General features: G+C 60.0%; 4 protein-coding genes across 4 annotated transcripts in view; 1 reads left to right on the top strand and 3 right to left on the bottom strand.

The window, feature by feature from the left end:
- Nucleotides 1–9,695, top strand: part of RNF123 (ring finger protein 123) — a 46,818-nt gene extending 37,123 nt beyond the window's left edge. The window contains exons 36-39 of the mRNA XM_084269692.1: nucleotides 8,298–8,440; nucleotides 8,804–8,898; nucleotides 8,999–9,084; nucleotides 9,189–9,695. Coding sequence (XP_084125818.1) covers nucleotides 8,298–8,440; nucleotides 8,804–8,898; nucleotides 8,999–9,084; nucleotides 9,189–9,288 — 424 coding nt within the window. The 3' untranslated portion in view covers nucleotides 9,289–9,695. The remainder of the gene's footprint in view (nucleotides 1–8,297; nucleotides 8,441–8,803; nucleotides 8,899–8,998; nucleotides 9,085–9,188) is intronic.
- AMIGO3 (adhesion molecule with Ig like domain 3) lies at nucleotides 4,888–6,414 on the bottom strand (the record flags this gene model as incomplete). Its single annotated transcript, XM_084269576.1, has 1 exon — nucleotides 4,888–6,414. One exon carries the CDS (start codon nucleotides 6,412–6,414, stop codon nucleotides 4,888–4,890), a length of 1,527 nt encoding a protein of 508 aa, XP_084125702.1.
- An 87-nt stretch (nucleotides 9,696–9,782) lies between the features above and the next one.
- Nucleotides 9,783–12,046, bottom strand: GMPPB (GDP-mannose pyrophosphorylase B). Its single transcript, XM_084269691.1, has 8 exons — nucleotides 11,906–12,046; nucleotides 11,733–11,813; nucleotides 11,610–11,658; nucleotides 10,896–11,197; nucleotides 10,741–10,819; nucleotides 10,488–10,615; nucleotides 10,148–10,330; nucleotides 9,783–9,977 (listed from the first exon to the last, which is right to left on the bottom strand). The coding sequence occupies exons 1-8, from the start codon at nucleotides 12,032–12,034 to the stop codon at nucleotides 9,846–9,848; spliced, it is 1,083 nt and encodes a 360-aa protein (XP_084125817.1). The 5' UTR covers nucleotides 12,035–12,046; the 3' UTR covers nucleotides 9,783–9,845.
- Nucleotides 12,047–12,478: 432 nt separating this feature from the next.
- IP6K1 (inositol hexakisphosphate kinase 1) lies at nucleotides 12,479–21,625 on the bottom strand. The gene is made up of 5 exons (XM_084269628.1): nucleotides 21,320–21,625; nucleotides 18,891–19,101; nucleotides 18,171–18,355; nucleotides 15,802–15,977; nucleotides 12,479–14,985 (listed from the first exon to the last, which is right to left on the bottom strand). The coding sequence occupies exons 1-5, from the start codon at nucleotides 21,540–21,542 to the stop codon at nucleotides 14,476–14,478; spliced, it is 1,305 nt and encodes a 434-aa protein (XP_084125754.1). The 5' UTR covers nucleotides 21,543–21,625; the 3' UTR covers nucleotides 12,479–14,475.
- Between the last annotated feature and the right edge of the window lie 249 nt (nucleotides 21,626–21,874).

The following is a 21,874-nucleotide window of genomic DNA, read 5'->3' on the forward strand; positions in this document are numbered from 1 at the left end:
GAGTGCAGGGCAGCCTGGCGCTGGAGGCTGGGCTGTCTGGCCAACAGGCAGCAGCTCCTTGATTTAAAACTGTTTTGGCCTCTGCAGCATTGTTTTGGGACTGCTCCGGCCTCCTGACGCGCTGCCCACCCTCAGGTCTGACAGCAGCACCTTCACTGTGGGGAGTCTTAGCGCCTGGCAGGGCCGAGGAACCAGGGATGCCCATGTGCTGCCTCTTTGCCAGACCCCACGCCTTGGTTTTGTGGGGAGGAGAGGGGGAAGCAGGATCTGGCAGGCTGAGCCAGGAGCTGGGCTGAATCTCTGGGACCGCGCCAGAGACCCTGGCTGCCATCAGCCGGTATCATCCCCCCACTTGCCTGCTAAATAATTGAGCAGAGCTCCTATTAAGCCTCCTTTGGAGTGAGCTAATGGAGCGGTGCTGGCCAGAGCTTGGTAAGGATCCCGGCCAGAGCGAGCTGCAGGGGAAGGGGTGAGGCCCCAAGGTGAGGCTGGTGGTCCCCTGCGTGTGACGACACTTGTAATTAGGACTGAGCCAATAGCTTGGAACAGGCTTTGTGGAAATGGAGTGACCACGCCAGAGCTTTGGTGAGCTGTGCTGTGCCGGGGCTCGATCGCTGCTCTGCCCCTTGGGCTCCCCCATGCCCCATGGACACCATCCCCTCGGAGGTGAGGGGAGCAAGGCTGGGCAGCACGTTCCCCAGCTCTGCTGTAGCTGATATTCAGTGTGTGTCTGGAGGGTTAGGGCATGTGCCAGGAGCCAGCCAACCTCTGCAGTACAACTGTACAGGAAGACACCTGAGCTGCCTTCAAGGTGCACCTCCCTGGAGCTTCTTGAAAGATGGAGAGGGCAGAGCACTGGGGTCACCTGGAACATCATGGTACCACCAGCAGAGCACAGGGTTGGGATCCTGAGCCAGCAGCAACCATGCTGTGCCCATGGGATGCTGAGCACAAGCCAGCAGGACCTGCCAGGAGAAGTGGTGCTGGGCTGACTTGGCTTTGGGGTCATTCTGACTGGATCTCCTCAGTCCTGTCCTTTGCACAGTATGGATGGGTGCAGAAGGATGGACCAGCAGGAGAGAGGAGATGGGGAGGTGCCCTGAGCAGAAGTAAAGCCATAGTGATCAGGAAGGTGAGGAGGCATGAGGGCAGATGGAGAAGCCAGGTTAAGCAGACTCTGTTCAATTGCTAGATGACTGCAGGATCACCTCCAGTGGGAAAGTTACAGGAGATCCCAGTCTGCGTGTTCTGAAACTCAGCCTGGCCACACTCACCTGCCTGCTCGAGCACTGCTGGGACCCTGGGGACGTGGCTGGTCCCCACTGCACATGGCAGGTCTCTGCAGTCCCATAGGACGCTAATTACTGACCACTTAACCACTAATTGTCAACACATATTGATGAGAGAGCTGTGGAGGAGACCTTTCATGGACTCCTCAGTTGAAGTGGGTCCTTGCTTCCTTGCTCTAAGAACTCAGAACATCAGTGGGACTCAAATTTTGCAGCATGAGGAGTGTAAGCTCGAGCCAGAGGAGTGACTAAGTCAGGCCTAGGTGTCACGGTTAAAAAAGGAGCCTGGCCTTACTGATCTTACAGTTTGTACAGGCTGACAGCCCCAAGTGCTGTCCCCTGAGCAGTGGGACTGCCACGCTGGGCTCACCCAGCCCCCCAGGGCTGAGAGGAACACGCTGGGAGGCAGGAGCAGGCGCTGTGCCAGCCAGCACCAGGCTTCACCCCTCCCAGCTCTTTGGAAATCCGTGAGCATCCTCAGGAAAGGATGCAGGTCTAACCGTGTCCAACCCCAGGGAGGAACTGGCATGCAGTGTGCTCCCGTTGCCCTGGCTGAAACGTGAAGGAGGCAGCGCTGGAGGGCGGTGCCCAAAGCCAGTCCTTACCCCTGCGTGCCGGGGGTGCTGCGCCTTGCGCTGACCCGTTGCTTTACCCTGCCGAGTCAAGGAGTGGGAGGCCAGCTTGGCAGCCAGCCTGGGCTGTAATGGCACAGATGTCTGCTGAGAGAGGACGGTGTATTCCTTGGGGACCATCCATTATGTTTCCCAGCTCCTGCCTGTCAGGAAGGCTGTGGTCCTGCCCATGTTCTTCCTTGCTGAGATGATTTGCCTTTCAGACTGCTTCATGAACTGCTTCACGAGTTCAGACAGCCTCTCCTTGCCCCTTGGAGCAGTGGTGTGGTGCAGGGTCCTTTCTGAGCACCAGAAAGGGGTGAAATGCAGCCCCAGGATCTTCCTGGGTGAAGGTAGCACTGATACAGACCTTGGGGAGCGTGTCCCTGCCACAGTGGGGCTCAGCCTTCCCACAGGGACAGGACACATGCAGCCAGCCTCGGAGAGCTCTCCTGGGCTTCTCCAGGCTGCTGTGTCCCCAGAGAGGCCTGGGGGGCTTTTCTTGTGCTCCCGTTGGCCTGAGCTTTCCCCAGGCTTCAGTCATCAGCTGTGGACAGGGGGTTGCTGGAACACTAATGCAGGGTGGGACGCTGGTGTTGGCACCAGGGAGGTAGAAGTGTCACGGGCTGGTGACAGAGGAGCTCTGGGTGCTGGAGCCTGGAGCGGCCCTTCGCCTCTCCTGCTGGGGGAAGATGTGGCATGTGCTCTAGCATGGGCTTGGCACCATCCCAGCAGGTGGGCTTGGACCAGTGGCCTTTTTAGGGTTGGACCTGGGCCCTCTCAGCTGGGCCTCTTCCCTTCCCCAGACATTCCCAGAACGAGCTCAAACTATCCGTCCCATAGGATTCCTGCCTCAAGGGGCGGGGAGCCACTCACCCACCCACACCAAAGCACCTCTTCACCACCCCCAGCAGCCCCCCAGCAGCACCCTGGCGTGGCCAGCTCAGCATCCTGGGCTCTTCAGGGGTGCTGCACTTCACGCAAGGTGGCAGGGCTGGCAGCGGTGGGCACGGGGGGAGCAGAGGCCAGCAGGGCCTGTCACTCCCCATCCCATCACCAGCCCCTGAGACGCAGGCACAGGGCACACAGTGATGGGGCACGCGTCGCGTGAGGCTACGTGCGAGGTTGGTGTCAGGAGGGGGCACTGGGAGGTTGGGGTTGTCTCAGGACAGTGGCTCCCCCAAACGCTCTACCCTCCTTGGATGGGGCTGGGGGGAGCATCTAATGAGTGCATTGGGCATGGCTGAGTTTTGGTGGGGAAGAAGCTGCTTGGTCCCTGCTGTGAAAGTTGGGGGATGGGTGCTAGCATTGTCCTGATGCCACGGGCATCTTCCCCTCCCACCCATTGCAGGGCTGCCAGCAGCTCTTGGGGCCAGGCATATGGCTGTGGGGTGTTGTGGCTTTGGGGGATGGTCTGTGAAGGGTCCTGGTCCCCATTTGTGCCGCCCAGGTTGTGTCTGAGCTGTGCTCCTGCCTGCAGGGTGGCTCTGGCCCCTCCTGTGCTGCAGTGGTGGCTGTACCCTCCTGCTCCAGCTGTAGTTGGAGTGATGGTGGCAGATGGGGGTACACCCTCATCCCTCTGTAGGATTGGGTGGGCATTATGGGGTGGGAGGAGTTGCTCCCTGTGCCAGGGCTGAGTGCTGGGGAAAGCAATGCAGGAGTCCAGTGAGGTGGGGGGTCTGTTCACAGAGCACACCAGGACTCAGCCAAAGGCAGGGCCAGTCCCCACCAAAGTGGGTCACCCCAGCATGCCTCTCTGGCTCTGACTGGCCCTTTTGGAGTCTAGCTGTGCCCTTGTGTGGCTACTCCCTCTCCAGCTCCCAGGCTGGAGACATCCCCTCCCAAGGACAAGCCACTGGATGCTCCTCTCCACCCAGCCCCAGGCCACCAGCTGCCTCAGGACACTGAACCCCCCTCTCCAAGGCCACCCTTATGGGAGTAGAGCACAAGCCCAGTGTAAATCACCCAGCTCAGTGTGCTGGGCCAGTGGGAATTCAGGGCTCTTCTTCCAGGTCCCCCGGCTCCCACCGCTGCCTCTGCGGGCGGCAGGGTGGCTGCACGCCGCTGCCGGGCAAGGGCAAGGACACACTCAGCCCCGTGTGAGCTTAAAAAAATAGGCATTTTTATTCCAATGTAACTAGAGAATGACGACCCAAGAGAGGATTACTCACATTTATCGATAGGCTTATTAGATTACTGCCTGAACAGCCGTGCTTCAGCAGTGCGCTTGTCCGCCTGAAGGAGAAGCGGCGAGGGAGGGTGGTGCCGCTGAGCCCTCGTCGTCCTTGGTGGCACGGGGAGCTCTGAGCAATGCGGGCCGGGGCGCTGCGTCGCATCACCTAATCCTGCCTGGACTATTTACAGCTTCTCAGGAAGCAAAAGCTTGTAATGTTTGCTTGGCTGTGGGGCTGGGCAGGTGCTGAGCTCCATCCCTCCTGCGTGGCTACATTTGGGGGGTTGGGGTGTGCATAACTCCTGCTTGTGCTCCTTATGATGGAGTCACACACCCCCATGCTCCCTCCCGGCCATGGCATGCTGACAGGGACCAGCACAGGCTAGGAGAGAACAGTGGCATTGCCATCTCCAGGGGCCATGGCACAAGCAAGGACAGTATTCCTTGGCCTGGGGGTCCACTGTGGCGGTGACACTGGGCTGGGCCCAGCCCAGCAGCTCTAATGTCACCATTTGGTGACAGTTTGGCTGCTGAGATGAAGTAGGGGTTTCTCAGGCTTGCTGGGTTCACCAGCATTCCCCTTGTGCTAACAAGGCTGTTGCCAGTAGCTTATGCAAAGCTCTTGCCAGGGACCAATGTGCCCAAAACCCACCGGGAGCTGTGGCTGAAGTGGTTGGGGGGGTTGATGCCAATCACCCCGGTGGGTCGTGGTCAAGCCGGGAATTCAGGGTGCCCAATAATCCTGCTTTTAGCAGCGATGGAGGAGGGAGAAGAGTCCTTGGGAGACCCCAGCTCTGCTCCCAGCTCTGCCCCGCTACGACACGATGGGGGTGTCTGAAAAGACAGAGCTGATGGACTCCGAGTCCGACTTGAGCTGCAGGACCTTGGGGTGCTTGGGGTCGGGGAAGTCCTCACCGAGAGCCAGGCGGATCTTGCCGTTCTGCGTCTCCCGGACGGGCTCGAGGAACACCACGTGCTTGTTGGCACTGACCTTGCGGTTCGGCCCGTCGGTGGCAGGGGGGGTGGTGCTGAGGATGGAGGACTGGGCGCTGCACTCCTGCGGTGGGCTGAGAGGAGCCGGCTTCTTGCAGCAGCTCAGGCAGCGGCAGGGCGTGAGGTACAAGTAGACGAGCACAAGCAGCAGGCTCACGATGCAGCCCAGCAGAGTCGTGAGCCCGGTGCTGAAGGTCTCCCCGTCTGGCTTGGGGTAGTGAACCGTCACGTTGACTTCACACAACCTGCTGAAGTTGTGGGGGCTGTTGATGGCCAAGCCCACGTAGACCCCCGAGTGCCAAGGCTTGGCTGCTGCAATCTTCAGGCTGCCATTGTGATAGACCTCCAGGGAGCGGTTGCTGTTCCCGGGGTGTTTGATGGGCTCGTGGTGAGGGGAGATCCACATGTAGGTGGTGGCCGTAGCTGGCAGGCTGGTGTTGCAGGTGAGCAGAACACTCTGGCCCACCATCACAGGGAAGGGCACAGGGTGCACGTCCTCAGGGCCCACCGAGCAGTTCTCAAACATGTGGCTGTACTTGAGGAACTTGATCAAGGAGCGGGGCACGCTTTCAGACACCTTGCAGGTGTGTTCCTCAAAGAAGTCGTTCACGGAGCTGAAACCTCGCTGCCTCCAGCGCTGGAGCATCAGGTAGAGCGGGCAGCTGCACATGATGGGGTTGTTGTGCAGGTACAAGCCGTTCCTGATGTTCTCAGGCAGAGCTGCCAACTCCTCCACAGGGATGCTGCTCAGGCTGTTGGAGGAGAGGTCCAGCGTGCGGAGGCTGTAGTTGCCCAGCCCTTGCACCGAGCGGAAGGGGAAGGTGGTCAGCTTGTTCCAGCTCAGGTAGACTTTCCGCAGGCCGCTCAGCTTGGCAAAGGCATTTTCATCCACTCGCGTGATGCGGTTGTTGTAGAGGAGCAGCTCCTCCAGGCTCACCAGCGCATCGAAGTAGTGCGTCTCCACGGCGTGCAGGTGGTTGGAGGACATGTCCAGGTGCCGCAGGTAGGAGGCGTTGTGGAAAGCCTGCCGAGAGAGGTCCTTAATCTGGTTGTGGCTGATGTGGAGGGCCTCGAGGTGCGGGAGGGCGGCCAGCCAGCGGTCGTGGAGCTGGGTGAGGGCGTTATGGCTGAGGTCCAGCGTGGTGGCAGTGGGCGGCAGTGCCCGGGGCACATGCTGCAGCGTCTGTCGGCTGCAGCTCAGCAGGTCGGAGGTGCAGATACAGGCAGTGGGGCAGCTGTGGGGCAGCAGGGAGGCATGGGGAGCGTGGCCGGGGGTGCACAGCTGGAGCAGCAGCAGCAGCTTTGCCACCCGCGCCCAGAGCGTGTCGGTGGGTGCCTGCAGGGACATTGTGCCAGGCAGGAGCCTCTGTGCAGCCCGGGAGCTCGGTCAAACTCGACAAGACTTGAGAGAAAAACGTGCCGCGGTCCTCTCTGGTCTCCCCTGGGCTGTCTTGGGGGAAGGAGGAGGGGGCGGGGAGGTGGGGCTCTACCAAGCATCTGCAGATGCCCCTTTGCACCCCACAAAGGACGATCCCGATTCCAGCTGTGGGGCTTGAAAAGAGTTAAAAGGTGGCATTGCCCTGCCCAGCTGTGCCGCGTCGCAGGAGAGGCTGCTGCGTACCTGTGCTCCGGCCGGCCGCGGGCTGCCCAGCACCCGGCTGCGGGGAGGGCGGATGGGAGCCGGGGTCCCGCATCAGGGGGCTGAGCTGCTCCGGCGGTTCAGGGCTGTGTTTCGGGTCGGGCGAACGCCTCGCTGCATCCCAGCGCCGCACATCCCTGGAGCGTGAAGTTTCTCATGGCTCGGTGCCGCTGTGGCACAGCCCCATGCTCCGGCCCCCGGTGACCCCCGTCTGGCATCCGGCTGCCTCCCGGTCAGCATCTCCCGGGGAGCCAGGCTCGCTGCGGGAACGCCGTCCCGCTCCTGCCCCTATTTACGCGCTGGCGGTGCGCGACGAGTGGGCCGGGCAGGATCCCATTGGTCCCGGCGCGGGGAGTGGTGGCCGCGGTGGTGGCCGTGGCTGTGGCCCTCCCTTGCCGTCCTGCGAGTGGGCAGGGCGATGCGCAGCCGGCATCATCCCTGCATGGTGGCTTGTCCCCAGGGGTGCTCGGGGCCACTTCCCCGACCCTCCGGCCTTACTGCTGCGCAGTCGCTGTCCTTCCCGCTGGAGAGCAGCAAGCTCCACCGGCTGTAATCCGTAAGGTGGCCACGCTGGCTGCTCCGTGACTGCCCCGCAGCTGGGAGGATGCTGGGCTAAACCCTTGGGAGCCCCTTGTGCCCAGGCCTGCACCCGGCTGGGAGCGGGGTTGGCGATCATCCCCGCGCCCCCCTCCCCCGCCCCCAGCATGAGCCGGCAGATCTCCCAGCGCGGCAGGGCTGGCTGAGCCTGGGGGGACCCTTCGGCAACTGGGAGTGGGGGGTTACCGGGGGCTGCCGGCGGGGAGGGGCGGCCAGAGGGAGAAGGACGTGCAGGAATGTCATTACCCAGCTAGTGGGAAGTGGAAAGCCGGGCTGGGGAATTGCTTTCCATTAGGGCAGCAAAAAGCTAATTTGGCAGCTGTGGCTGCCACGCATCAAGGGGCTGTTAACCCCCTGCGCCCCGTCCAGGCTCCGCCTGCGCTGCCGGGCTTCTCCCTCACCGCCGGCCCCCGGGAGCTGTGCTTGCCCAGGACCACCAGCCCCGAGACAGCTTTGCTTCTTGCCAGGGGCTCCTGAACAGGCCACGGCAGCAGCACCTGAGGGAGCTGCTCGTTAAGGTGCCCTTCATCTGTCCTCCCTGTTCGTAATGATGCTTGAAGCCAGGGAGAGCCATGCTGCTCCCCCCTCCCTTGGTGGGGGGGGGGGGGGGGGGCACCTTCAGCTGCCCGCTTGGTGTGGGCTGGGGGGGCACAGCCCCCCACACGAGGCTGCTGCGTAGCACCTCTCCTTGCACCCCTACGGGGCTGGGAAGTGTGGGAGCTGCTTCAGCTCCCCCGCAGCTCCCCAGGCTCGGCCAGGCAGCAGAGCGCAAGGGCTGCAGCCTCAGCAAGTGCTAATGCACCGTATCGATCCCTGGAGCCTGGGAGCAGGGCACGGCAGAGGAGGAGGAAGAGAGCTGCTGCCCTTCAGCAGCGTTTCAGCATGTTCCCCCAGCTCAGTGCTGCCAGAAGGCTGGGGGAGGTGCAGGGGGGCACTGGTTTGGGACACGGGGTGTGCAGTACATAGGGCAGAGGCCTGACTGTGTCCCTTTGCAGGGCTGAGCGCGCGACAGCGGTGCTGCTGGCAGACCCCTGCTTCCAGCTGCGCTCCATCCAGTACCTGCTGGGCCATGCGGAGCCCTCGGCCCTGGCAGCTGCTGCTCCGGCCACGGACAAGCGCCACTTCTCCCTGCACACCTGTAAGTGTTGGCGTTGGCTGGGAGCTGGGAGGTTGTGCTCACCCCCAGTCCCTGGCTGCAGCTGGTATGCAGCGATGGGGCTGCTGGCATCACGTTATCCCCTGTGGCATCTCCCAGACCCCTTAGCCCTGCGGACAGGGGTCCACAGTTCTGCTCTTGGGATGGGGCTGTGTCCAGCACTCATTTTTAGCAGTCTTGCCCCCTCGGTGCCCAGTGTCCGTCCAGCTCGCTGGCCCCAGCACCCAGCTCCCCTTCCTGGCTGGTCCCCAAGAGCAGCTGCAGCCCCCCCCTCGCATTGCCCAGCAGCCTGGGGGCACCCCTACAGTCACACTCACCGCACAGACACCCTGTTTGTCCCCACAGACACAGAGTACATCAGTACCGAGGAGCTGGCAAAGGTGGACAAGATGTTGAGCCACCTGAGCGAGGAGTCCAAGCAGGCAGCTGCCACCACACTGGTGAGTCCCCCCAGCCCAGTGCCCAAACTCGTCACAGCACAGCTGCTCTGGGACACGGGGGTTTGCTGCCACTGCTAACTGCCTCATGCCCCTCCCACAGCCCACCAGCGAGGAAGACCTGTGCCCCATCTGCTACGCACACCCCATCTCGGCCATCTTCAGACCCTGCTCCCACAAGTCATGCAAGTGAGTAGCTCACATGTTCAACCCCAACCAGGGCAAGTGCCAATCCCTGACACCCTGCCATGCAACACGGGGAGGAGCTCATGCTCTTTCCTCCTCTCTCCCAGAGCCTGCATCAACCAGCACCTGATGAACAACAAGGACTGCTTCTTCTGCAAGGCCACCATCACAGGGGTGGATGATTTCACCAAACCAGCCAGCTCATAGCACCCAGCCCCGCACCACAGGCTCCCCCAGCAGAGACAGGCAGTCATCCCCCCACCACCACCACACGCTGACTTCTCCCCAAATGCTCGCCCTGCCCACAGGGCCAGGACCCAGCACGGGACTGCAGCGTGGGGTCGGGCTCTGCAGGGAGGGAGAGGCCGGCGGGGAGGAGGCCCAACACCAGGCTCTGAGGTCAGCGTCCCCCTCGCCCCACACCTGGACCATGGCAGCCCCTCTGCCCTGCCGGCTGATCTCAGGTAGGGGAGCCCAAGGCTTCAGCTCTGCAGCAGCCCTGGGGACACGCAGCAGCCCCAGTGCCAGGCAGAGGGGCTGGGGGTTCGGGCTTTTCAGTCACCCCTGGCTGGGGGGTGACTTCATGAAATGCAGCATTAAATTATTCTTCCTTATGTGGTGCCCTGAGAGCCGGGGAGGGGAAGCCAGGCTGGTCCTGGTGATGACCCAGCCCTCGGGCCATGGTCAGAGGATGCTCAGCAGTAGATGGAAATATAAATATTTAATCCAAGCAGAGCTGGGAGCACAGGGCCCACCAGGGGCTCCTACATGATGATCCGCGGCTCTGGCACTGACTCGGCGATGGACTTGTGCGGCAGCACGTTGGCCCCGTTGAGGTAGAGCTCGTCGTTGACGATGACGTCCTCGCCCAGCACCGTCACGTTCTCCATGCGTACCTGCCCCAGAGAGGCCCTGTCATGCCTGGCCCAGCTCAGGGCTCAGTGCCACGCTCCTGCCCACAGGTATCCCTGCCAGCACACCCCCTCCATCCCTTCGGGCACAGCCCAAGGAGGCGGGAGGGCAACAGCTGAGCTTTGATTCCCTGTGGAGACATCCATGTCCTCACCCACTGGCCCACAGAGCAGCTCCAGCCCACGATGCAGGACTCCAGCCAGGAGTGGGAACGGATGCGGGCCCCCTTCAGCACGGTGCAGCGCTTGATGCGCACCCCGTCCTCCACCACCACGCCAGCTCCGATGGTCACGTTAGGGCCGATGACACAGTTTGCCCCGATCTTGGCGCTGGGGTCCTGGCAGGAAGAGGGGATGCGCTGGGGCCGGGAGGGCAGCCTGAGCGCTCGGCATGGCTCATGCCACTTGGCCAGTGCAGGGACAGGAGGGGCACAGCTTAAGGATGGCCACAAGGACAGCGCTGGAGGCGTGATGCGTGTTGGGGCTGGCACTTACCACCATCACGTTCCCTACGACACCCGGCCCCGAGTGCAGCTTCTCGGGGTGCTGAGCCCGCAGTGCCTGCAGGTACATGCACATGCCCGTGAGGAAGTCTTTCGGCTGCCCGATGTCCATCCAGAAGCCTGGGGGGGGACAGAGCCATGGTGACAGCCCCAGCGCAGGGTCAACAGCACAGGCAAGAGCTCCCCCCCATCCCCTCCATTTGCCACCCCCCCTAGTGCTGCCCGCACCGTGCACAGGGCCCTACCCTGCAGCTCCATGGCATAGAGCTGCCCTTCCTGTGCCATCGCCGGGAAGATTTCCTTCTCGATAGAGGTGGGGCGCAGCTGCAGGAACAGGGTGCAGGGTGAGCGGGGGACCCAGCCCCCCTGCCTTGGCCCTGCCTGACGCCCCAGCCCCTACCTGGATGCGCTGCAGGATGCCGGGGCTGAAGATGTAGAGCCCGGCGTTGATCTTGTTGGACACGAAGACACGCGGCTTCTCCACGAAGCGGCAGATGCGGCCGGTGTCAGCCTCGCTCACCACCACGCCGTACTTGGCCGGCTCTTCCACGCGGGTGACCACCAGTGAGCCCTCCCCGCCGTGCTGCCGGTGGAAACGGGCCAGCGCCGCGAAGGGGAACTCGCAGATCACGTCGCTGTTGAGGACAAAGAAGGGCTCCCCGCCCTCGGCCAGCAGGTCCCGCGCCAGCGCCAGCGGCCCCGCTGCCCGGCCGCGAGTGATGGCGCAAGGACAGGGTGAGGCCAGTGCCCTGGTTCTCCTGGCCCCACCTGTGCCTGTCCCAGCATCTCTGCTCCCCACTGCCCCCCACCCCAGCCCCCAGATCCTCACCCAGCCCTGCTGTCCCTGGCCCTTCCTGTGACTGTCCCGGTGCGCCCAGTCCCCCTCCTCCCACCTGTGCCCAGCCCGGCCCAGCCCTCCCTCCCGGTACCCCCCAGCATCGCCCAGCCCTCCCCACTCTCTGCCCGTGACGTCCTCCTCCCAGCGACCCCCGCTGCCCGTGGCGTCCTCCTCCCAGCGACCCCAGCCCCTCCGTGCCCATCCCGGCGTCCCCCCGCCCCCCGAGCTCGCCACCCATTACCCCGCCGCATCCCGCCCTGCCTGCCCGGGACCTACCGGTGCCCAGCGGCTCCTTCTCGTGGGACAGGGAGATGCGGATGCCGAGCTGCGGGCACAGGGTGAGCGGCGGGTGCGGGACGGGTTGCGGGGAGTGGCGGGGGGTGGCGGGGAGACCCTTACCCGCTGCTCCTGTTCCCGCATGGCGGCCTCCAGCGCCTCCGACATGTAGCTCACCGCCAGCACCACATGGCTGACACCGGCCTGCGGGAGCGACGGGTCAGCCGGCGGCGGGGCGGCCCCCGTTCCTCTCGCCCTCCCCCCCCCCCCCCCCGCGCCCCGCCGCCGCCCCACACCTGCCGGAGGGCCTCCAGCTGGTGCAGCAGCAGCGCCTTGTTGCAGAATTCCACCAGCGGCTTCGGCCGACTCAGGGTCAGCGGCCGCAGCCGCGTCCCGAAGCCGCCCACCAGGATCAGCGCCCGCATCCCCCCGCCGCCCGCGCCCGCACCGACACGTCAGCGCCGCGCGCGCCTTCCGCGTCACCGCCCGCCCCGGGTCCTAGCGCCCGGCCCCGGGTCCCGCCGCCCGCCCCGGGTCCTAGCGCCCGGCCCCGGGTCCCGCCGCCCGCCCCGGGTCCTAGCGCCCGGCCCCGGGTCCTGCCGCCCGCCCCGGGTCCTGCCGCCCGCCCGAGGCTGGAACAATGGAAGCGAAGGGCAGAGGCGCCCCGCTGCCCGCAGCCCATAGTACGCTGCCCGGGGCGCCCCAGGACAAGAGGAAGCAAGGGGTAAGGGCCAGACCCCACAGAGGACAGGGACGAAGCCTAAAGCATCCCGTGCCTCTAACGCCCCCGAGCCCTGCCCCAGCCCAGCTCTGCCTCCCCCCACCCCCGTCCCCGGGCTCAGCCGGCGGGGCAAGGCAGGGACAGCACACAAGGGACAAAACCAGAGCCTTTAATGGTTTTTGGTTCTCCGTGAAGCACAAACAGGGTGAGTACTCATGTAAAAACAAAGGGGACCAAGGCTATGTACAAGCTGTGGGGTCCCACCGCGGTGGTCCAAAGGGAAGGGGGAGCATGGGCGTGGGGGGACACAGAGGTGCTCCCCACGAGGAAGGACCGCGGCCCCTGCACCTACCCGAGCACAGCTGGCCAAGGCCACACACATGGTGGGGGTCAGGCCAGGGAGCTGCAGGTACCAGGGCAGCTGCTGCCCAACCAGCCCCACTCCCTCCCCCAGCCGTTCCCTGAAAACCCCGTGCCCTGCCTGGGACAGTAACCCAGCGCCCGGCAGAGCACTGAAGGGCCTCAGCCGGAGAGCTGGGGGGGAGCAGGGGCTCAGGCAAGCTTTGGAGGAGCCGGGAGACAGGCAGAGGGGGAGAGGGAGGACAAAGCTGGCTCTTCCCTGTCCCCTTTGCACCCAATGCCACAGAGCTGGGGCAGCACTGCTGGCTGGCTGCCCAGCCCAGCCCCAACAGGTTCCAAGCAGACTGTGCACACATGCTACATGCAGGGCAGGTAGTGCCCAAACAAGCGTTCCTGAAGTAAACAAAAACAAAACAAACCCCAAAACTCTTGAAAGAGAATCCCCCTCACCCCAACCCTGGCCTTGCAGGCACCCGGCTGTTTCTCAGCCAGTGAGGGTGATGCCATGGAACGAGTCAGTGACACCTGGGGGGAGCAATGGGGGGGCCCCAGCACAGAAACACGGGGGTGATGCAGAGAGGGGTACAGTTTGGCACCCCCGGGCCACAGTATCAAACGTTAATGCCCTCAACATGGGAATCCCTGGCACCAGGAGGGAGCCTGGGCAGCAGCGTGGAGCCCTGCTGGCTGCCTCACCTGCAGAGAGATCAGGGAGGGGGAAAGACTGACACTGTGAAGTAAAACTGAACAGTCAGGCGCTGATACTGAGCCAGGTTCCCCCTCACCCACCTCCCTGGAGACCCTTGGGGAGGAGAAGGGGAGTCAGCCCAAAGTCCCAACCTCCCCCTCCTCCACGGACCTGCCAGAAGAGCAGGGGCTGCAGGGCAGAGGCCCCACTGGGGGAAGAGGGCAGCCCCCAGGAGCGACATACACACGTACAACCCGTGGGACGAACGTTACACAAGGGGAAGGGCTGAAATGGTCCGCAAGGCCCCACTGCAGGGCTGGGCTCACGTGAACTGCTACAGGTACTATTGCTAGCCCAGGAGCTGAGGCCTTGCTCAGTCAGTGGTCCAGGGCAGATGACACTCACCCGGCCCCGCGCCTGCCCGTGCCGCCCTGTTGGGGAGCGTGCAGCCCCCGGGCTCGAGCACGGCATGTGGCATTCCCTCCCAGGGGCATTTGGTCATTTTATTTCTGTGTTTGGGTTGGTTATTCACAGTGCCCAAACAGCAGAAAGAGGCAGCATCAGAAGCAAAGCCCCATCGGTAAAGCCTGGGGCAGAGCTAACGACACCAAACGCAGGGCCCAGCACCTGCGCTGCTCACTGCCAGCCCCACAGATGCTGCCAATTTAGTCGAGTGCCCTTTCCAAACACCTCAGGAGATTTAAAGGGAAGGCTTTCCTGAAGGCTCCTGAGGCAGGAGGCTCCTCACACCCCAGCTCCAGCTTCCCGAAGAGCCCCAGGCTCTCCTGCTTTCTCTTCCCTATATCCAGATCCTCCCCTCTAGAACACACAAGCAACAAGCAAAGAACCAGGACACCCAACACCCAGCAGGCATCTGGAGAGCCTCCTCTAGGAGACAGAGCTAGCACGGTCACCATCTGGTCAGCACGAGGAGCTCTTCCATCCTGCCTCCCCTCAGCTCTTCTATCCAAGTACATTTAAAAACAATGGAGCAATACAATTGTTTAAAACCGAAGCTGTCTGTTTTTTGCCTGTGGTAGTAGGTGGTCTTGTCTGCTCCTGCCACCAGGACAAGAATAAGAGGCCGTAGCCCGGGGCTACTGGTTCTCCTCACGCATCTGTTCCATGATGTTGATGAGGCTTTCCAGCCCAAACACGTACCCCATGTCGGGCCCGTCATGCACAGTGGGGTCATCGCGGAAGCCTTTGAACGTGCTGTGCGCGAAGTCAATCATACGCACGTCCACCTTGGGCTGGGCCGAGGAGCCAGGCTCCGTGCTGCCGCCATCCTGAAGGCCCTCGGGGAGAGCGCTGTCCACCCGCTTCAGCCGCATCTCGGGCCGGCGCTCCACAAACATCCCCGCCCTGCTGTCCTTCCCGTCGTAAATGATGAGGAGGGAGCTGGAGTAGAAGCGGTAGGAGGCCTGTCTCTCCAAAACCGCCTTCAGGCTTCGCAGTTTGGCCAGGACAGGCTCAAAGAGGTCCTTGCGCAGCTCGATGCCGTTGTGGAGATACTGGTAGAGGGCATTGCGGAAGCCCTCGATGGAAAGGCCGCGTCCATAGTATTTGTTCCTGCACAAGTAATGCCCCGTGTCCAGCTGATAGACCTACAACACCGCGGGAAACGCGCGTCAAGCAGGAGCGCCCAGTGAAGGCCACACACAGAGCGCCCCAAGCCATCCCACGCTGACAGGGTGGAGGGAACTCCTCCTGTCCCCACCACCCAAGAGGGAGCAGGAAACAGCTCTGCCTGTTCCCCGAACCTCAAAGCAGCTCGAGGGTGCATCTCGCAGGCAGAGTCAGGGCACCCAGCTCAGCAGCCCCAGCATCCCCAAGGGCACAACACAGCCCAGCGGTGGGAAAGCCAAGCCTTACAGCCACGCATCAGTCCCTGGCAGCAGGAGCTGCCAGCATGCATTGCCCTTACACCATGGGGTGTGACTAACGAGGGGCCCTCGTTGCTTCAGAGTCTGGGCAGAAATCTGGATCATGAGATCCTTCTGCGGGCAGGGAAAGGAGAGACTGTTGCACAACAGCACAGCCCATGTGCCTGGCTGCAGGAGGACAGCAGCTTTTTAACTCTCAATACCCCAGAGAAGCAAAAGTGTCAGCTAATGTGGGACACAGGGACACCTCCTGCCCCAGGCACCACGATAATGGCAGAACACTTAAGCCACAAAAAAATAATTCTATTAGAAAACCCCCTAATTGCTGTGAACAAACCAGCCTTGGATAAAGCAGGCCATGTCAGGAGAGTATGTTCCTCCATTCTAGGCTGAGAAATGAAGACAAAAAGCACCCACCATGAACACTGCATACTTACCTCAAGGAGGAGACTAATTCAGTGCTCCTACCACTAACTGGGAGGCATAACTAGGCTGCAAAAAACAACGTGCAGCACCTGCAGCCTCAGGCATCCCTACCTGCATCCCACACACACGCACACCCAGGGTGGCAGAGGTGCTCTGTTCACACTTCTTCATCTGCCGAGCAGCCTTCTCCTCAGACGCATCGTCTCCGTGCTGCCTGGTCCCCATCTTCAGATCAAGCACACAGGGGAGCTTGAAGTGATGCACCACGTTCTCCAGCAAAAGGAACTCTGGGAGACACACATCAAGGAGAGCTCACCTGTGAGAGACACACCGCTCCCCGGGCCACCACAGACAGGGACTGGGGCCAGCGTGACACAGGCTTGGGCACCACACAGAGAGGAACCAGACAACAGGCAGAACGAACTGTTTGGGGAGGTGGGGAAGAGGATGAAACACAAACGACCGCGCTCGGGTTTTGATGGTAGAAGAAATCAGCCTGGAAAGTGGGATGGGGAGTAAGGAGATCGCATGCAGGCGTACTGGGAACTCAGTGGGGAACCAAAGAGTGATGGGCTAGTGTGGGGAAAGGTAGAGCACACCAGTAAGACCTTCAAGTGCATTAAGGGAGAGCTTCCAGTCTTATCAAATCAGCGATTTAACCACACAGGCAAACAGTACAATCCCCACAGGCTGGAAACTCACAGCTCAAGTAATAGCACAGCTCTGCTATCAGCCCACCCAGAACAGCAGCTCAGCCTGACACATGGGGGGAAACCAGAACGGCTACAAAGGCAGGAAACCGAGCGGCACCAGAGCCTGTGATAACCAGCACAGCGCTGAGCCCAAACCCCTGGCACCAGCACAGCAGCTGGGCCTGGCTGGAACAAACCACCTCTGAGTTGCAGCTCTGCAGGGCACAGCTCAGCGTGCTGTGCCAAAACTGCAACTGGAGTGCAGCGAGTTTAACCACGAGGAAGTTCAAGATTTAGAAGAATCCACAATCAGCCAAGCTTGATTTGGCAAGGGGAACTTCCAAAACATAAGGAAGTGGGATTAAAAGAATCAGACAGCCAGAGAATTACTTCTCTGAGCAGTACAGGTTATTTAAAAATAAAAACTGGAGGCTCAAAGCACACATTTGAGGATAGGAAAAGGAAGCCCACAGCATTAGTGAAGAAGAATGCAGCTATTAAAGGGAAGAGTGTTTCTGTGTGAGGAAAAAAAGAGCATTAAGCTCAAACAAAAAAGCCCCACCACCCAGCAAGTTCAAGACAAAAGCATGGGGAGGCATTCACTAAATCTTTCTTGGACCTTGTGAAGAAACAAGTCAGGCTGCCCACAGGGTCTGAAGGCAAAGAACAGACGGAGCTACAGGGGAGGGGGGTGGAACGGGGAGGTGGGGAGAGACCCCCCCCAAAAGAGAACTGAGATTCGCATGTTTGCTGCTTTGTTTGCTGGGGAAGAGCTCAGGGAATTGCCAAGCCAGAACTCAGAGTTCTCAGACTGAGGCGCCAAGAGAAGCGGTCACAGGTCAAACGGAAAATAGAGGCCTGTACCTCATCTAACGCTGCCCTGGGCCAGGGGCCGGAGCGGGGCTATGGCAACACCGATCTACAGAGACCTGGGGAAATCACAACCTAATCCGGCTGGTCCCACAGCCAGAGTCACCTCTGGGCATTTCTGCAGAGATCTGTGCCATTCAGCAGCTCATCCCAAACAGCCAACGGAGAGATGACACATCTGCTCCTAGTACCCAGTTACTCAAGGTTGCAAAGATGAAGAATTGTCATGGAAAACCTCCCTGAGACTCTTCAGAGACAGACCTGGCTGTTAGAAGGGAAAATTCTCTCTGGTTTGGACTCAAGAATATTTTTCCCCTCACATCTACCATCTTAAAGCATAAACCAGAGCATTCTGAGACAACTGTCAGCAGTCAGGAGAGAGACCTGGGGGTCTCAAAACACCATTTAGAACAGGTCAGTGTGGTGGGAGAATTATGAGGGAGAGGAGATACAATGGCATTACACAGTGGTGGAAGTCTCTGGTTCACCTCATCTTCCGTATCGCGTGCAGTTCTGGTCACTGCTTCTGGAAGGATACAGTGGAACTGGAAGAGACTCAAGAAAGGTGACAAGGCCAAACACAGCTCCCTCCAGAGGGGTTACTGAACAGGGTGGACCTGCATCTGCTGCTGGGCGAAGCCTGACATGAGAAAGTGCAGTTACAAGTCTGCAAAGAGAAAAGCCAAGGCAAGAAGACATGGAACCCTGCCCAGAAACACGGCTTCTCCCAGCCGTGTCAGACATTAGTGTCACTGTACAGGAAGCAGGAGTAGTAAAAAGAAACACAGAGAGCTTTGCTCATGTCAACGATGGGAAAGTCAAAGGAGAATAAGGAAATGAAGCCACCTCAGGCACAGACACACAGGCCAGAGCAGCAGCACCGCCCCACACACTCCGGTTCCGCTTCCCAAAGGATACTGTAGAGTTTTCTGTCCTTGGACTCTGACCGCATACGGCTCAGCTGCTGCTTATGACAGCGCAGGCTCCAGGGGTTGTAGCTGATCTTTTCAGAGCTCAGGCCACTGTTCCCATCCAACATCTGAAATGGAACATCTGAATGGATGTGCAAGTCCACCCTGGGACTCTTCGTTTCTTGGATGCTGCTGGTATAAAGACAGAACAAACTTGCCCGTTAGAATCCACGTGTTCTTCAGAGGCTCACGACTGGACCACCCCCCTTGCACCCAAGACACTGCTGTTCCTTCTCCTGCTGCACACTTCACACAACACAAACCTTCTCAGCAGCTAATCCTCACTAAAACCCAGGGCTATGATCTGGCCTAACAGACGTTGGAATTGATAAGAGTAAGCTCTCAGAGAGCCCTGGCTGGTGGGAGCAGGCAGAGACCTGTGCTCTAAGTACCCTCGAAGAGCCTCTGGGTTAACAACCAGGTGGAGTGAGGAGCGTTTGAATCTGTTCCACTGCCAAGGGTCATCCTGCATCAGAAGCACTTTGCACAGATGAGTTTGTCCTGAGCCCAGCAGAACCCCTGACAGTTTGCTGGGGCAGCAAGAGCAAGGCAGCCTGCCAGCTGTGCGGAAGCACAAATCGCTCTCAACAAAAGCGGTGCCAGAGCTGAAAGGGGGAGGGATATTTCCTGCTCATCACGTCATCAACAAGCCCCTCAAAGCTTTTACCTTTCAGAGCTGTCACTGGCCAGGCCAGGTTTCTCCTCCTTGTGCTCAGTGCCGCTGCTGGACCTGTGAAGGCTCCGACGCGAGTGCTTGCGTCGCGGCTGGTCCCTCTCTGGCATATCGTCCTGCTCCAGAGCCTCATTCTCCACATAGGGATAGGCCACCAGGTTAATGTAGCCGTCGCTGTCCCCCTCAAAACAGACAGATACCACACCTGCCAGAGAGAAGCAACACATTCAGTTCTGTTTCCTGGGGAGGGATGACAGAGGGAAAACAGAGCTCAGAGCTGCAAAGCAAACCCAGAGCAACAGAAGGACATTTAAGACTACAAGGACCTGAGTGTTGCTAGCACAGCACAGAGGAGAAATCCCCCAAACAGCAGCACCTCATGTCCGTACCTGCGTGGCAGCAGGGGCTCTGGCACCCACAGGAAGTTAAGGACAAAAGCAGCAGGCTGAGTGTGATAATTTCCTTCCAATCAGCCTTGCAGCAAATGGTGTCCAACTAGAAGCTGCTGAGCACAGCCTACTGAGCCATTCAAGGGGCAAAGCACGTACAGTACCTAGCTGGTTATCTGGGGAAGTGTCTGCATCCTGCTGTTGACAAGGATGCTGCAGGCCAAGGAGGAGCATGCTTTCTCCACAGCATGTGAGCTATGACGTACAGAGATCGGAGGCTGAGGTGATACCTGCCACTTTTCTCACAGAAAAAGGATCTGCAAGGTCTTGGGGCTTCCTGGTGATAAAACCAGGAGGCCCTGGGAGTAAAACGACCTCAGCCAGGCACAGGCAAGCAGGACCACTTGTGTCCCGCCCGCTTTTCCCTTCTGAAGGCTCCTGGAAAGCACCACAGTCCAAGGGGAGGTACAGACCTTTCACAGCATGGGTTCTGAATGTATCTAGCTGGCCACCCAGAGCAGGACAGCTGACATATCTAGTTAGGGTTGACATAATCATCCTTGGGACTCCTCCAGCCCTGAAATCAAGGCTCTCAGCCCATCTCCTAACTTGCAATGACAAAAATCTTTCATTAGCTTGTCACCAGCATTGAAGAGCTGCCAGGGGTATCAGATGCTAGCTGCACCAAATCCAGTGATTCATCACAAACTGAGGAAACCTCTCACTGCTCGGTCGATGCAGCCCATCACAGTCCTGTCCTTCCTTGTTCCTTATCTGCATGTGACACTGCTAGCAAGGTTCAGGCAGCTCAACACAACTTCAGAGCAGTTCAGGACTCCAGCACACTGCTACATAATAAATGCTGCTGCAAGTGCTCTGGCTGCCAGGACACACTCCTCAAAACACCTCTGTGAAAGGGCAATCTTGCAGTGAGATCTGAGCGCTCAGACAGATGTCACCCCTAATATTCCTCTCCCCAGATCAGCAGGAACAATTTCTGGGACGAGGCAACTGTAAGACTCTCAGATGAAATCTCACGCTGGGGTGGAGGTGCCTTTAGGCTACCAGGAAGTATCCGACTTCAAGGAGACATGTGTTGTCCACCTGGACTATCAGTTACCAGTTCATCTGTTTCAGGCACATCCCCCAAGGAAAGCTCGATACTGTATCGATGCTCGTACCCAGGTAGGCTTCAGCTGGGCTTTCTCAAGGGGCATTCAGCACTATAAGGCCCCTGAGCAGTTTGAGGGTACAGGAGGACCCATCTGTTGGGACTGCAGCTTCCATTCACGATGTGCATACAGACACAGGCAGGTAAGCTGACACCACTTTGAGATGCTCAGGCTGTGGGCAGGTCAAACAGCAAGACCCTGAACAGATGGTGGGCCCAGCTGTCTAAGAGGCACCGTCCTCCCCACGGCGACCAAGACGCAGAGGTGATGGGCACGCAGAGTCTACCTGCCAGTACCACCATCCCAACTACAACACGCATGTGGCCAAAAGCATACCAAGCTTTGGAAAGACACAGGTGAGCTGCCCACCTCCTACAGCCATAGAGATACTGAAAAACCCTTCAACATGGCTGGGGACAAGGCTTCACCTCAGTGCTGGGGAAGAGGCTTCCTGGTACAGGTCCATGAACAGGACAGGGAAGCAATAAACCAGGACTGAAAGGGGCAAGTGCTCAGCGTGTGACCGAACTGCACTTGCTGCATGGTCAAGGTCGAGGCTGTGGTTGGCAACAACTTGGCAGTAAAACTGCTTCAGTTACACACCCCCATCCCGAAGGTTCAGGCTGCAACTGCCACGCTGCAGGTTCTCCAGCTACAAAGAGGAACGTGAAACTCCCTGTGCCCACAATCAAGACTTCCTCCTTTCTGAGTGCCCCCATCAAGCTGTTAGCAACTGCAGAAGACCTAAAAATGAACCAAGTGACACCAGAAGAGAGCAGCAAGGCTTCTGCAGTGCCAGGAGAACGTGAGGGCAGCTGCTGGAAGCACGTTACTGCCTCCTGGAATGACAAGGAGGCCTCACCTTTGTACTCAGGCGTGAACTCCTTCATCTCCGGGGGCAGGGATTCGTAGAAGCGCTGCTCTCTGGTGATGAGGGGCTTGCAGACTGTGTGGTCATCGTAGCGCATCATGCTGCTGTGGCCGCCCACCTGGTGAATGAAAGGCTCCAGCAGGACCCCCCGGTCTCCGGATCGAGTGGCGTTCTTGCCATACTTGCCCACTTCCATGGTTTGACAAACACACATTGCGTTGGGCACCAGTTGCGCTCCTGAAGCACAGGGAGAGCCACATGGGCTGGGAGGGGCAGCTCAGCAGCAGTCAGGCAGCAATCTGCTTCCTCACGGTGATCTGAAAGAACAACGAGGCTCCCATGAACAGGAGGGCCACTTGCATTCACTCCTGATTTCCCTGGAAAAGCTTTAGGTATTTATTTAGATCCACTCCTCTTCTGCTCACTGTTTACATCCCACGTGTAAACATCCCAGCGCACTCCTCGCCACCTCGTTAAGCTTACAGGTAAACACGCACTAACTGGGAGGCAGTCTCACCCACAGCTTCTCCAATAGGGTTGGCAGGA

Source organism: Gallinula chloropus (genome assembly GCF_964237585.1).
Source record: "Gallinula chloropus genome assembly, chromosome: 12".
In the NCBI taxonomy this organism is placed as follows: Eukaryota; Metazoa; Chordata; class Aves; order Gruiformes; family Rallidae; genus Gallinula; species Gallinula chloropus.